At 49.5% G+C, this 15075-nt stretch overlaps 1 protein-coding gene across 3 annotated transcripts in view; it reads left to right on the forward strand.

The window, feature by feature from the left end:
* FARP2 (FERM, ARH/RhoGEF and pleckstrin domain protein 2) overlaps positions 1 to 15075 on the forward strand; it is a 110200-nt gene that overhangs the window by 76399 nt on the left and 18726 nt on the right. For 2 of the 3 annotated variants that reach the window (XM_023642784.2, XM_070270755.1), the window contains exons 14-18: positions 8219 to 8397; positions 10236 to 10265; positions 13045 to 13134; positions 13525 to 13658; positions 14177 to 14258. In XM_023642784.2, the coding sequence (XP_023498552.1) occupies positions 8219 to 8397; positions 10236 to 10265; positions 13045 to 13134; positions 13525 to 13658; positions 14177 to 14258 (515 nt within the window). The remainder of the gene's footprint in view (positions 1 to 8218; positions 8398 to 10235; positions 10266 to 13044; positions 13135 to 13524; positions 13659 to 14176; positions 14259 to 15075) is intronic. The other variant, XM_023642785.2, reaches the window with a different exon arrangement.

The raw sequence follows: 15075 nt of genomic DNA on the forward strand, positions 1-15075 counted from the left end.
CTCTGAAGCAGAAGGACACCTTCTGACGCAGCCCCTCACAGACATCGTCATACAGAACTAGTAACCTCTTGGTGTCATCTAACACTGAGGATGTATTGCTTCCGTCTGGCCAGTTGTCCAAGTGCCTGTTAATGTTCGATTTGTTCAAGTCAGGACCCAAACACAGTCTGCTCACTGCATCTGCCTGCCATAGCTCCTAAGGCTCCTTTCATTCAGAAGACCCCCCTTTCATACAGTGGCCTGTGGAAGAACCTGGGCCACTGGTCCTGCCTTGTGTCCCACAGTTGGCCGCCTGTGCTCTTGTCTGCCTGCCCCTCAGGCCTCTGTACCTCCAAGGCTGGGCCTGGAGCTGTGCTGCCCACTGAGCACTCACCCCTCGCTTACCCCAGCCACGTTCCCACAGCCCCGTGTGGCTGGTGCCTCCACGTGGGACAGCGCCGCTCCAGAGCTTCCTAGACGCTTGGTGGACGCTGCTGGAGAAGGTGTTATTTTTAAATTCAGGTTTACCTTTTTGGCAAGATCTGGAGAAATTTTGAATAGCTGTCCTTTTCCAGAGTGTTCATAATATTTTTTAGTTTACAGCTTTTCCTTTATAATGAAATGGTTTATTTAAAAATCAGCTGTGGCTTTCTCTGGAGTTGCTCTCACGGCCCTCCTTCCCCTTTCACTTTTGAGTGGGCTGTAACCCCCACCCAGAGGGAATTCCTTAGAAGCCGGGGGAAAGGGAGCCCGAAGGATGACACTTCCTACTACCAATCATGTCTTTCCCCTTGTAGCAGGTAGCTTAAGCAGTGACATTGTTCTCTTTTATCTTAGTGAGAGATGGTTTATAATAAAGATGAAAATACCCAGGACAGTTCAGATTGGGGCCACCATCCCCTGAGCCAGCATTAGGCTTTCTTCTGTATGCCGTGGCTGTTGTTCTGATCACGTTTTCTTCGAAAGCCTGTGTCCTATGCAGGGTTTGGGAGGGTGGATTCCAGGAAGACCTGGATTACAGGATAAATGTTTGAAGTTGAATGACATTTGCAGACTCATAACCAGCACTTCTTAGCCTGGGAGCCAGTTTGCTGAGAATGTGTAATTGAAAAGTGCCTGCAAAGTGTTGACAGTTTTCCTTAACCTGTTGCTCTTCTTAGCCTTGCATCCAACAGGAGAGGCTCTCCCACCAGCCCTGACGCAGCCAGGTGTGCTGGGCAGCCAGCTGACAGAAGCCCTGCAGCAGTCCACATGGCAAGGCCCCCAGCAGGCAGGGCCCGTTGCCCCCATTCAGTCCACCTTTAATCATACACTCTGTCTGAGGTAGAATATTTATTTTTATTAGTTATCGAGTCTATTTTTGTATTTAAGTTTCCAAAGTCCAGGTATTTTACATAATCCAGTATATGAGTATTTAAAGTCTAACAACAATACAGTTTCATATTAGTAAGATTGACTGCACTAAAATAGGTAATGGTGTGTACTGTGTAGTTTTTAAATCATTGGGTATTAATGTGTGCCTTTTTTATATTAGAAAGAAATTCTCTAAGTATGGAGTTAGGTTAGGATTCCCCTTTTCAGTTAACATATGTTTTAAAAATAGTAGTAATGATAGAGGAGTGGGCTATAAAAATAGTAGACCAAAAAAAGTTTAATATGAAAAATCTTAAAACCTGTTGGTTAAGTCATCCCTATTCTTGTCATTTTGCAAAGTCCTTTTTAGTTGCTTTGGTGTACAAGTGTCTCTTGATTTTCAATGCACGTTCCTCCAGCATCGGCTGTCCCGAAGGAGTAATTGGAAGCATCATGCATGCTGTGGTTATGATCCCGTGGTGCACACACCTAGCACGTGAACCACGTCCCCATGTGTTACATGACATTTGATCCCAATTCCTGTGCCTTCAAGGTATGCTTATTCCCTCCCTGTTATGGAATGTCAAAAAGGAATCCATTGCTAGAACAAAAATGTTAAGGTTTTCTCGGGCACTTAAAGTTGAGAATTTTAGTATCTCTTCTCAAGGCCACAGGGTCGCTCTGCTGGGTTTTGCTTTGGCCATTGTCCTGAAGTTACAGAGCTTGTCACAGGTGGCCACTGTCGGCCCCTCTGCACGCAGCAGCCCATGCCTGAAGTGTCCCTAGTGCTGTCTTTTCGTGAAGGCGTCTGCAGGCCCCTAGGAAATGAAGAGGACAGGAACTGGCATTTCCTTATGCGTTTGAACTGGTTCATTCTTTAAAGAGACATTTATGTTGCCTGGTTTGTGGTACTTATAAATTTGTTTTCCATTGAAATTGCCATTTATAAATTTGCAGATATGTACTAATTCATAATTTTTTAATTGTTTATTCAATAAAATAAGGAAATATCCACTGTGAATTTTTAAATGGGCTTTTTCGCTTTATTTCCCACTACTTGCTTATAGTTTTGATTTACATAAATTAAAGATTATTTTGCATATTAAATGAATCCTTGAAGCAACTACGTATTTTTTTTTCATCTTCACTGACGTCTCTCTCACTTCATAGGCGTCTGAGCAACAGTAGGCACCGTGATGCTCGTCCAGATTGTCTGACTTCAGGTGTGGATGGCGATGCTGTCGGGGCCACGGGGGAAGGCGCCTCCTTTTTCTCAGTGTTAGCTCTCTTTCCGTGCTTTCTGCTCGGGGGACCTGATGTGGCCCATGTGGCCAGCGTGCAGAGGTGGATGTAGGTGAGCCTGTGATCTGCTGCTCTGGGCCCACACCCAGCCTCTGAGGCGCTGGCTGGGGCAGCGCTGTTTGCAGTGTTGGGGATGATCCACGTAGTCCTTGGGCTTGTACTGTGCACAGAACACATGCTGGTGGCTTCTTGATTCTGAAAGAGAACATTACCACCTGTTTTCCCCAGTCAGCTAGGACCTACCCTATAAAATCCAGACCCAAAGTGTAGCAGCTGCTCAGATTCTGAACAGGTCTTCAGTCTTCACTCCAGCTCTGAACTTGGGTTTCCCACTCGGCCAACACAAGCTTTCCGCTTCCTCCACAGAACTGTTCACGCCTCTCCAGCCCCGCTCAGGTCTGGGAGTGTATGTGATACTGCCCCCACCTCCTGGACAGTGGCTGCAGCAAGCCTTGTAAAAACAGGTCCCTCCCCTCTCCCCCCGGGGTACTCGGTGCAGCAGAGGGACCTGGGCGGGGGGAGGTGCTGGTTTTCTCCCTGGGGTTTCAAGGTGCCTTTTTGCACCCAGTGTGGCCAGGGGGTGGGAGGCACCTGGCAGCGTGCTCCTCCTGGAGCTCAGCATCTGTGCTCTGCCACACACCGGAGCAGGGCGTCATGGTGTCAGCACAAACTCCCCAGAACCCTGCAGGGGGGTCACTTCCCCACCTAGAGGAGAGGATAGGGAATGACAAGAGCATCAGTTCTCTTCCACGTCACACTCGCCCTGCTCTCTGACTGATGCCACCACTGCCCAGCGTCTCTGCTCAGGGATGAAGTGGTGACATGAGCAGGAGCATCCCCTGAGGAGGAACCTCAATGATAAAGCCAGATTTCAAGAAACTGCTCAAAAGCATCTCTCTACTAGATGTACAGGTTGACCGGTTAGGAGGGTAAGAACTAGATGGCCTTTATATTTGAAGTATGTTAATTCAAATTCCACTTCTTTCCTAACTGAACATCACCTACAGACTTTTTCGTTTATTTGAATGGTTGTTTTGAGGACCCTGCCTCCCTTGCTCTAGTAGTTGAGAAGATCCGTAAGTCACAGCTTCTCAGTTTTAGACAAAATGTCTCACTTATTAGAATAAAGATGCAGGGTGCCCTGGACCACCCATGTGTGTGCACGCAGGGAGAAGACCCACACCTGGCAGGCGCTAATGCAGACAAATAGCCCAAAGTGTGGCTGGGCTGTAGGTTTGGACGCTGGTTTTTCTTAAGGATAGAGTCTTGTTTATTTAGGACAAAACAAAAGAAAAAACTCTGAAAAATGCTTCTTGGGAGCGCCGTGCATATTGATGCCACCCTCTGAACTCCAGGTAACCACAGCCGCTTCCACGACTACCTCGTGGCCCCTGAGTGCCAGGCACCCCTCAAAGCTTTGTGGGTGTCTCTTCATGTAAGCCTCATGGCCCTATGAAAAGGGTGCAATGCCTGTCAGATTCTTACCTGCCCTTTGTAGATGGAGAAGATAAGCAGGAGGTGAACTCTGCAAGAATACACAGTAAGAGATGAACTGGTGCTTGGACCCCTCGGCATTAGCCATTTTTCTACCTCCTACTCTTATTTTTGAGCCAGATTTTGTGTAAAAATGACTCATGACATCCTGGTCCAAAAATGGAGCCAGAAACAGTTTTATGCCAGCTCATTAAGCTCACGTTTACCTGGGTTCTTTAGACAGTTCAGCTTTTTCCTTTTCTTATGGGTTCAGTGATCCATTGTTCAAGCTGTTGTTCAAAGAAGGAGTTCCCAGATCTTACACCTTCAAACTTCACCTTGAATTTTCCAAACTGCATCTGATTCTTCCTCCCTATTAGGCAAAAATTTTCAAGATTGTTTTTATAGAATTTTAAAGCAGAGAATTTAAAGGTATGAAATAAAGGTAAGCTTAACTTTTCCTCTAAATGTGATATTTATCTTTTGTCACCGAGTTAGATGAATAAAGTCAAGATGAGCACTGAAGTATAATCCTGGCTTCTTAAAATGATATTTCAAAAGTGAATATTTAGGAATTTGGGGAAATAAAGAAGACTCCGAAGAAAATCCTTTGCCAGAGTTGCTCGTTGACAGTTTGAAGTAAGAATTCTAAATTTTAAGCGGTTTTGAAGACAGTCAAACCTTGTAACATGCAGCTTTGTGGACGGAGCCCGTCTGTGAACACTTGGTGGACAGTGTGTGATCCACTCCAGCAGAAACAGGGAGCGCAGTAAAACATAACTACCACTTGTGTCTATCAAGTTCTAATAATTTAATTTTAGAAACTGAAGAATTTCCAAAAATTCCTTGTCTACAAGTAGAAGAATCGGTCATTCTTGATACCGTGGTGAGATGGCGAAGCACCACCTTTGTGCGTAAGTGGCTACTACAGCAGGGCCTCCGGCCACTCAGAACGACGTTGAATCTTTCTGGCTGCTTTTCAGGAGAGGACCTTGGACACAGCGGTCTGTTTTTACAAATATTTAAGATTAATTCTTTACCATGTCGGTTAAGGCTAAAGATATTCTATGGTACCTACGCTTGATGAGGCATTTTAAAGCTTCTTAAGACATCTGCCTGTTAGCCATGTGCTCCAATATGCATTGCCAGCATCAGCAGGACTTTCTAAGGCAGGGAGCACTGAGCCCAGAGCCCTTTCACTTCAGCACAGGCCAGAAGAGCAGAGCTCGCACTGCGCTAACGTCACTTCTGGAGAGCATGCCTGCAGGGCCACGGCCCGACACTTGTTTTCCTGATGTGGAGCATATGCATTAGTGACCTCACACACGCAGGAGGAAGACGGTGGCCCACACAGGATAGGGCATGGGGACATGTGGGCGCACAGTCAAAGAGCCTCGAGTGTAGACAGGTTACACGTTTACTGCCACTTGCTTGAAAAAATATCTCCCCACAGGTTTATTTACTTTGTCTTGTAGGATCTGTGTTTATATAAAGTAGGTATGACTTATAACATTTTGCTGTAGCTGACAGATTTAATAAAAACAAATGTTTAATGGCAGTTTGTCGTACTTTTTAATCTATTCACTAAATTGTGAGTTGACGATTTTTGTGAAGTACCTATAATGATGTCAAATGATGAATTTTCACCTCCCTAGAACCTGTGATTTATTCCAAATGAGTCTATTCTGAAAGGGGGGGGGGTCTCCTTTCCTCTGCAAATTCTTTACCGAGGGGTTGTTGATTAGAAGTTGTGTTCTCTTTTTTTTTTTTGGAGGAAGATTAACCCTGAGCTATCTGCTCCCAATCCTCCTCTTTTTGCTAAGTAAGACTGGCCCTGAGCTAACATCTGTGCCCATCTTCGTCTACTTTATATGTGGGTCGCCTGCCACGGCATGGCCTAATAAGGAGTGTGTAGGTCTGCGCCCAGGATCTGAACCGGCGAACCCCTCGGCTGCCGAAGCGGAGCCCACGAACTTAACCGCTGTGCACCAGCCCCCCAGGGAGGCTGTTTTCTAATTTGATGGCCCCAGTACCTGCCTTGGCTGTGGCCTGTTTGCCAACCCCAACAGATCACAGAGCTTGTCATATGATGCTCCAGTGGTAACACCATCTCCTCAAGTTTCACCTTCTGCTCTTTAAAAATAAAGTCAAGTTTTGCCACAAATTTTTGGTAGCCTCACCACCAGTAACTTGCTGTGGGGCTGTCCGTCTTCAAGGGAAGTGCTGTATGGGGTGCTGGAAGACACAAGAGTAAAACAATGAACTTATTTTCATAATCGAGTGTAAAACATCTTGGCTTTCACACCTTGAACAACACAATTGTGAAGAATAAGTAGATAAGTTATTAGTAGCTTCTTGACTTTTTTTTTGTTTTTTATTTTCATCATGTAAAGGTACATCATTATGCAGTTCTGGGCTTATTGGGGACAAAAAGGATTTTGGAGTGCGAATCCTAAATAGCTCATCTTTGGAAACATGCCCCTTCTCTACATAGGGAGTAATCCATGCTCGAGGGACTAGCACAGAGTTCTCAGTTCCAGTTTGATCCTTTCAAAAGTGACCAAGTCCATGTACCTTGGAGTGGGGGGAGAAGGGTGTAGGAATTTTCTGTTATTTTAAGGTTGCTTAGCATATTTTAAATGTGTAATAAAAGCAAATTCTAATAAACTGCTAATAGTTTCATGTTCTTGCGTTGCTCAGGTTTTCTAATGTCAATGAATGTTTCCTTGTGTTTTAAATCCATCTAGTTGTAAGGAATTCCAGAGGAAAGCGCTGCCATCATAGCGTTGATAGTTCATCTCCAGAAGCACCTGGGTGCGTCCCCAAGAGCAAACTGTGGTCTTTGCAGAGCTCGGAATTTGTCAATGTGAAAATAAGGACTTCCCCCTCCAGCCTCAGGCCACGTTGGAGGGCTAACTAGTTCAGCTGCTCCTGCCAGCCCAGGGGGCGGGAAATCGGCATGTCGCGGGTTCTCCGAGAAGTTCCTCTGTGCTAACCTTCCTACACACTTACCTGTTTTAGTCTAAAAAACCAAGTTTTGGTTCTATAAACTGGTCATTGCAGTCGACTACATTTGAAGTCTCTGACCTTGATATAAGAGAGTCTTATTTTGATGCCATTGTGGGTGGAATAAGGAGACAGCACGGGTTCAAGTCAAGTTACTACTATTCCCGCATTTTGTAAGCTGACTTAATCGTGGTTAGAAATAACAGTAGTTTGGGTGTTAAAACATTATACGTTTGGAAATCGAAGGTAAATTTCTGTCTTAAATAGCTTTTAAACAGCTGTTAAATTCCTCCTGTAAAACTCTGCTTTAAAGGTATCTTTAAAATTTGGGATTTAATAGTTACCAATTTCCCATAGAACAACATGAGAAACAAACCTTTAAGAATTAAAAAAAAATAGTAAGAAAGTTTCCTTATTACAAAGTTTATGACAGTATATACCTCATCACTAGCCACCTTAGAACTAGGCCAAAATTTTGGCTTCTCTCCAGTAAAAAGCGAACAATGTTTTAAGGAGGGAAACTAAGTACTAATTACTTTTGTGGTATAATTCTAGAAAACCAAAACAAAATCCTTGTTAATGAAAACTTCAAGGAAGTGGAAAACAGTATGATGAGTGGAGTAATTTTATATGATCCAGTGTTTTTAATGAATGATTAATGATATTGGCCTTAAAACAAACATTTTTTTTTCAGATGTAAGCATTGGTGTGATATCTCATGTCTCTAACCTCCACAGATAGGCCTTTCCTTCTGTGCACACAGAAGGGCCCCCCTCCCTGGTTGTGCCTTCTTCTCTGTCTTGTGCTGCGTATTTTTATCATCTAGAGAAACCCCTAGAAGCACAGAGCCCTGGGGGGTCCAAACCATCTGTGGTTGCTCTCTGCAAAATCGGATTGATCAGCCATCAACCTGTTTTCATTTTCACTTTATGTCACATTGAGAATCACATGTGCTAGCGGCCTTGTTTACACATTTTCCAGAAAGTGCCAAGTGGCCGTGTCAGGCTAATGTCGTCTAACGCGTGGTGAGGAATGTGGTGGTGTCTGGTCAGCCTCATAGCCCTTTCTCACGTCTCGCTCCATCCCCCACCCTGTTCAATTCCAGGCCTGATCATGGAGAGTCCTCAGCCTTCTCCCTCCACCCAGAAGAGCCCGCTGAGCCTGAGCCCCGCGTTTCAGGTGACTCTGGGCCCAGCTGAGCAGGGCTCATCTCCCCTCCTGAGCCCTGTCCTTAGCAACGCTGGCGGAGCCAGGATGGACGACGAGGAAGAGCCAAAGCACAAGGTGGGCCCTGCCCCCAGCAGAGGGCTTGCTGCTGGGGGGCCTGTGTTTGTAAACTTCTTTCTGGGCTGGGAAGCCTGAGGGCAGGCGGGGGCTCTGTGCCCAGGCTCCCACTCAGGGATGGTGGGCTGGCTCCCCCCGTGAAATCCCTTCCCACGACCCTCCCATCACCTGGGACTCTTCAGGAGCCTTGCTCGAAGACAGGTTTCCTTATTCGTTTAACAACAGTTCCCGGCACCCATGGGTTCCAGGTGTCGGGCTGGATCCGGGGATATGGTGGGAACAGGTGGGCCCTGGGGAGCCCTCAGCCTCCACCCTTCCTGCTTTGTTGGGCATCATTTTAACAACCGAGTAACTGGGAGGAGAAGGTCTGAGTGCTAAGAGAGGGTCCCGTCTGAGGGTCAGCGGAGGCATTCAGGCTGATGGATGAGTAGGTCCTGGAGGAGTGTCAGGGAGGAGTGGGGTCCAGACTGGGGAGTGTTGTAGCAAGGGGAGGCGGACGTGTGTGGCATGTGGATTTAAGTGGAAACTTGAGGCTATCCCCCTGCGGGTTTCTCTTTATTGTCAGGGACAGGAGTGAGGGCGTGTACTGAGAGATGTGCAGGCAGAGAGCGATGGACTAAGCAGAGAAATGTGCTCGCTCGCCCATGAGAGGATGGCCAGAGGCAGTGGCGCCCATGGCCTCCTGGCCACCTCCACTCTCATGGCCTTGCCTGTAGCCTGGGCAATGTGGCCAAGGTGGCTTTGTGGGTGGGCACATGAGGAAGGACAAGGCTCCAGGGCATTAGCGGTTTTGTCTAGAGGGTGGTAAAATAGTGGGCTGTGATGGCCCTGGGGGGCTGCAGAGAGAGAACCCAGGAGCCATTTGTGCCTCTGCACGGAGTGGGGGTCCCAAGGAGCAAGCCGGAAGGAAACCCAGCTGGACTGGACGTAGAGTCAGGCTGGCTGGCAGAGGTCATTCTGGTCACTCAGACACTTTGTGTTTGGCTTGGGGACATCTTTTATTTATTTATTTTGGAAACCTAATGACCATCTGTGTAGCCCACTGTTGCTTTGGTGCAAAAACAAAAATGGCTTGGAGGAAAGCCATTAAAAAACTAAATTTTAACTTGTTACTTTCTGTATTACAAAACCTAGTCCATCTTCAGGCGGTTCCGTCGGGTGACGACCTCTCACACCCAAGGGCAAGTGGGCTGACAGTGGGAGGCCACAGCATCTGTTATCCAGACCAGGCCTCTGAGAGGAGCCCACTAGTCACACGTGGGCCCCTCAGAGAGCCGTGGCTGGGCCACCACTCCCAGGCAGCCCTTGGGCCCCCAGCGCCTGTGCAGAGGGACCCCTGGTCCTGCCACCTCTCCTCTCTTCACAGACATGCCACCTCATGATTTCCGGCCAAGCGGTGCTCCACGGCGGGCTACGCAGCCAAGCCGGCATCGGCATCCAGCAGGGGTGGGCTCCTGGGGCGACAGGGATGGCCTTTTCTTCACTACTGCCCCCTAGACCGTCCCAGAGGCCAGCACCGAACAAACACAGCCCTCCGGGCGAGTGAACCGGCTCTGCTCTGTGCAGGCTTTGTGAAATGGCGCCCCCAAAAAGGCCCCCAACCCCCCGATTCACGCAGGGAAGCCCCCAGTTCACCGACGACTCTCCTGGCAGGGCCTGTGTGTTTCTAAACTCCACAAGTGAACGCAGGGGTTTGAGAACCGAGGTGTTCCGACGGCTGAGCCTTGGCGGCCGTCTGCATTTGCATCTGCCTGCTCAGCTGTGCGGAGAAACAGGGGCTATCCCCTCCTCCTCCCCAATGTCTCCCACTTAATACGCTGTTTCTCCCTTTTTAATAGAAATTGGTGAGGACCAACAATATTCGAAAGGTATGAGAGCTGAAGGTGGCAGACGCTTCCTCCCACGGCTCCTGTGAGAGAAGCGGTGATGGCTCGCTGTGCTTGTGGCTCTCGGGCTGCTTTCTTCAGGGACAGGTGGTGGGCTTGGCAGGAAGCACGTCCTCCTCCCTGGGGCTCAGCCTGGATGTAATGTTGTCGGGGGGTGTGGCTGGGCAGGGCAGCAGCTGTTTTGATTTCTCTCCACTGAGTTTCCCAAGAGGTTTTCTCTGTGCTGGGAAGCAGGGGGCCACCGGCTGCACAGGCGGGCCATGCACCAGCTGCTCCTGACCACTCGGCTCCTTGCATCTCCTTGTCACTACCTGGTGGTGCCTGTGACGTTACTGCGGTCTCATCAGGGGTGCTGCCATGGTTGTTCCAGACTGTTTGTCTCTGGGTGCCTTCACCTGCCTCAAGGAAAGGAGCTGGTCTAGAACCTGGGGTGGACCCCTTTCTATAGGATAGCGCTCAGGGTTGGGGCATTGCTTTGGGACCCCATGCAATGGTGACTGCAGTTAGGACGCCAGCTTGCCTGCACTGGACTCTCCCCCAGAGCCAAAGGCCAGGGAGCCCACTGGTCACTGTAAGCTCAGGTAGAAATATTACTTTTTAAAGAGATTTTACTGAATTTGGATTTAATAGCATGAAGCCCAAAAAGAAAAAATTGAAGAGCATGAAGGTTGGAAAGGTGATCCTGCTGCTCTCTGCAGGGAGGGCCCAAGCGCCAGGGGCCCAGGGTGGGAGCTCCGAGGAGATGCTGCCCCGGCCAGAGCCTGCAAAACCATAGAGCAGGCTCCCTGGGCTGCTTGAGCTGCACGGCTGTCAATCATTTGGGAAGAGCTGACGTGAGAAGAAGCCAGCGGATGTTCCACATGCAGGAGTTTGGGGGAAGGACAGCAGGACAGGGGTTCTGAAGGGCAGCAGGTCAAGCAGAGTGTTCCTGGTGGGCCCAAGGGGCCTTGCCCATCGGCTGGCTGACCTCTCAGTTTGGTGGGCTCCAGAGCACACAGGAGGAACACGCCTTTGTTAAACCCCTGCTAAACTTCACCTGGGGGTGGGGCACACGAGGAAGATGGGGGGCCCCCAAAGGTCAGCCTCCAGCCCAGCCTCCCATCTCAGCTGCAGACCCCCATGCCCAGCTCGCTTCTCAATAGCGTCTATAGCACATCTCAGACCCCGGGTGCAAACCTGACCCCGACCTTTCTCCCCAAACCTGCCACCTGCAGCCTTCACCTCTGGGGACAGCAGCTCTTTCCCTTGGCTTGGGTCCAAAACCACAGTCATCCTTGCCTCCTCCATCCTTCGCACCTCCACCCACACTGGAACTGGACCTTCAGACTGTGTCCCGGGTCCACCCTCATCCCATCTGGCCGCTCCCCTCCCCTGCTGCGGGGCCTGGGTGGTGCAGAGGCCTCCTGACCAGCGTCAGCCCCCTCCGGCCTGCTCTCAGACTCATCCTGGGACCCCTGCCTTCCCCACTTGTAACCAGCTCGCGCACCTCTTACCTTCCCCCTCATCTTTGGCCTCTGGCCTGTCTCCCACCACCAGGAGGCAGTCAGAGGCTGCGTCCACCTCTCCCCCACCTGCCATATTTTGTACTCCAGGGCACTTTTCTGCCGTGATAGGTCACTTCCCCTTTAGCTTGTGCATTGCTTCTTGCCTATCTCCTCCTGGGAGGCCCTCAGCTCGAGGGCAGGGACATCTGTTCCTGGGCACGTCCCAGGTGCCTTTTTGGGTCTGGCGCAAGCTCCTTGGATGTTTGCATGGTGGATAGGGGGACAGTCGGCCCTAAAGAAGTCCTCAGCCTGGTGGAGGAGTGACAGGGCAATGGCTCAGGGATAGAGCAGGACCCGTGTCTGCCAGGTGGGAAAGGACAGAGGAGGGGCCATCGAGCTGGACCTTGGCACAGGCCGCTATGAGAGGTGCTCGAGGTAGGGAGGGGCCCTTCAGGGAAGAACACAGCACCCACCTAGGCCAAGCACGAGGCCTGCACTTTGCTGGAGTGCCGAGAGCTGGGCGCAGTGTGGCTCTTCCTGCTCCTGCTGGTCCCGTCATTGCTGACTTGTCTGCCTGCACCTGCTCATCAGGCAGAGGCCCTGATGGAGATTTAAGAGCTCTCAGGGCTGGGCCATCTCTGGCCCTGCACTCCAAGTGCATTAGCCAGCCTTGTGCTCTAATATAGGGCACCGTTAGAAAGTACACTGTTTGGTAATTTAAGTGACTTTTTTGGAAATTAAGCTTAATTGTTTATAATCACTTATGTACACACTCATGTATCTGTGTGTTCACCAGGAATACCCCTGGCGGTGATATCTGAACAATAATTGCATCACAAAACCAATAGTAAGCTTCAGTATATGTTTCAACAGCAATTCTTTTCTCAAAAAGACTAACATAAAATGACGAAAACGTGAGGGAGATACAGCTGGGCTCTTTCTTTTTTTTGAGGAAGATTAGCCTGAGCTAACATCCGTGCCCATTTTCCTCCACTTTCCATGTGGGACGCTCACCACAGCATGGCTTGCCAAGCAGTGCCACATCCGCACCCGGGATCCGCCGAACTGGCAAACCTCGGGCTGCCGAAGCAGAACGTGCGCACCCAACCACTGCACCACCCAGCTGGCCCCTGGGCTTATATTTTTACTCAGAAGTAAATCCCTTCAGGAATTACAGATGAAAACTGCATGACGATGTTAACTTGAGCAGAAGAAAGTGTTATGAATGTCAGTGACATGACTGACAGCCACGTGCTCACACTCTCTGCTTCTTGCAGTGCACAGCAGCAGATGAAGCCTATTTCATAGCAAAGGAGATTCTCGCTACAGAACGAACATACCTGAAGGATTTAGAAGTTATCACCGTGGTATGACACCTACGTCCTTTATTACTTTGATTTTCTTAATACTTCTTCAATCTAAACCTGAGACAGAGGATCCCTCCTGAGAAATAGCTCTTGGCCATCTAGAGACATACATGTATATGTTCTGCTAAATGTATTTGCCTTAACACATGTCTAAGTCAGGTGAGAACATTGTGTCCAATTTTTTGCAAAACTGGGAATATATCCATTTGAAGCTTTTCACCCAGATTTGTTTTCTTATACTGTGAAAATTGGGTGGTCAGCCAAGAGGATGGACTTAACACTGACTTGAGCTGTCCTCATGGGCAGTGACTGTGGGGTCAGTGCTGGGTGTCCTGTAGCCACAGGCCCTCAGGGGCAAGGTCCCTCAGTCACCCTGAGCTCTTCCCACAGTGGTTTCGCAGTGCGGTGGTCAAAGAGGATGCCATGCCTGCAGACCTGATGACCCTGCTCTTCTCCAACATTGACCCCATCTACGAGTTCCACAGAGGTTTCCTGCACGAGGTGGAGCAGAGGCTGGCACTCTGGTAATACCCTACACACACAGGCAGCCCCTGGGCCCTGCACCCCAACATGGGCAGCCCCTGCCCTGGACCCCCACACAGCGGCCCCCACACCCTGGACCCCTACAGTGGGCAGCCCACTCTCATCACCATCACTGCTCTCAGGAACTTCCTGGCTTCAGAAAATAATTCACAGCAACCATTATTTCATTGAAGTAAATTTTTTAAACTTGTGGGAAGGAGTAGACATGTAACAATCACTTTTATTCATCCTATTCCAGAAGAGAGAATGAAAGAAGTAAGCTGAAGGTAGATGATTTCGGGGGGGGGCGGGGGGGGTGGGTAGGGGGGGACCTGATTACTACCTTTTAGAGAATGGCCAGAATGTAATAATTGTTTCTGTCAAGTATGAGCCTTCTACCCAAAGCATCTCATTGCCAGTCTGTCTGTGACTAGAATAGCTGGTCACACAAGTATCAAATTGAAGTGTGTCTCACAAGCTTTCACAGGCTTTTGACCATATTTGTTCATCTCTACTCCAGGGAAGGATCTTCCAATGCCCATGCCACAGGTGGTCATCAACGAATCGGGGACGTCCTACTAAGGAACATGCAACAGTTAAAGGTACCATGGGTTTAGGTGGACTCCAGGCCTAGCAACTATCAGCACAACAGCAGCGTACCCTTCAGGACAGTGTTCCCCTCAGGACAGCATTCCTCTCAGGACACCATTCCCTTCAGGACAGCGTTCCCCTCAGGACAGTGTTCCCCTCAGGACAGCATTCCTCTCAGGACACCATTCCCTTCAGGACAGCATTCCCCTCAGGACAGTGTTCCCCTCAGAGCTGCATTCCCCTCAGGACAGCATTCCCCTCAGGACAGTGTTCCCCTCAGAGCTGCATTCCCCTCAGGACAGTGTTCCCCTCAGGACAGTGTTCCCCTCAGGACAGCATTCCTCTCAGGACACCGTTCCCTTCAGGACAGTGTTCCCCTCAGGACAGTGTTCCCCTCAGGACAGCGTTCCCCTCAGGACAGTGTTCCCCTCAGGACAGCATTCCTCTCAGGACACCGTTCCCTTCAGGACAGCATTCCCCTCAGGACAGTGTTCCCCTCAGGACAGCATTCCTCTCAGGACACCATTCCCTTCAGGACAGCATTCCCCTCAGGACAGTGTTCCCCTCAGAGCTGCATTCCCCTCAGGACAGTGTTCCCCTCAGGACAGCATTCCTCTCAGGACACCATTCCCTTCAGGACAGCATTCCCCTCAGGACAGTGTTCTCCTCAGAGCTGCATTCCCCTCAGGACAGCATTCTCCTAACAGCTACTTTCCCCTCAGGACGGCTTTCCCCATCAGGACAGCATTCAGCTCAGGGATAGCATTCACTTCAGGACAGCATTCCCCTCAGAGCATCATTCTCTTCTGAGCAGCATTCCCCTCATAA

The sequence above is a fragment of the Equus caballus genome, chromosome 6, assembly GCF_041296265.1.
Source record: "Equus caballus isolate H_3958 breed thoroughbred chromosome 6, TB-T2T, whole genome shotgun sequence".
NCBI classification, from domain to species: domain Eukaryota; kingdom Metazoa; phylum Chordata; class Mammalia; order Perissodactyla; family Equidae; genus Equus; species Equus caballus.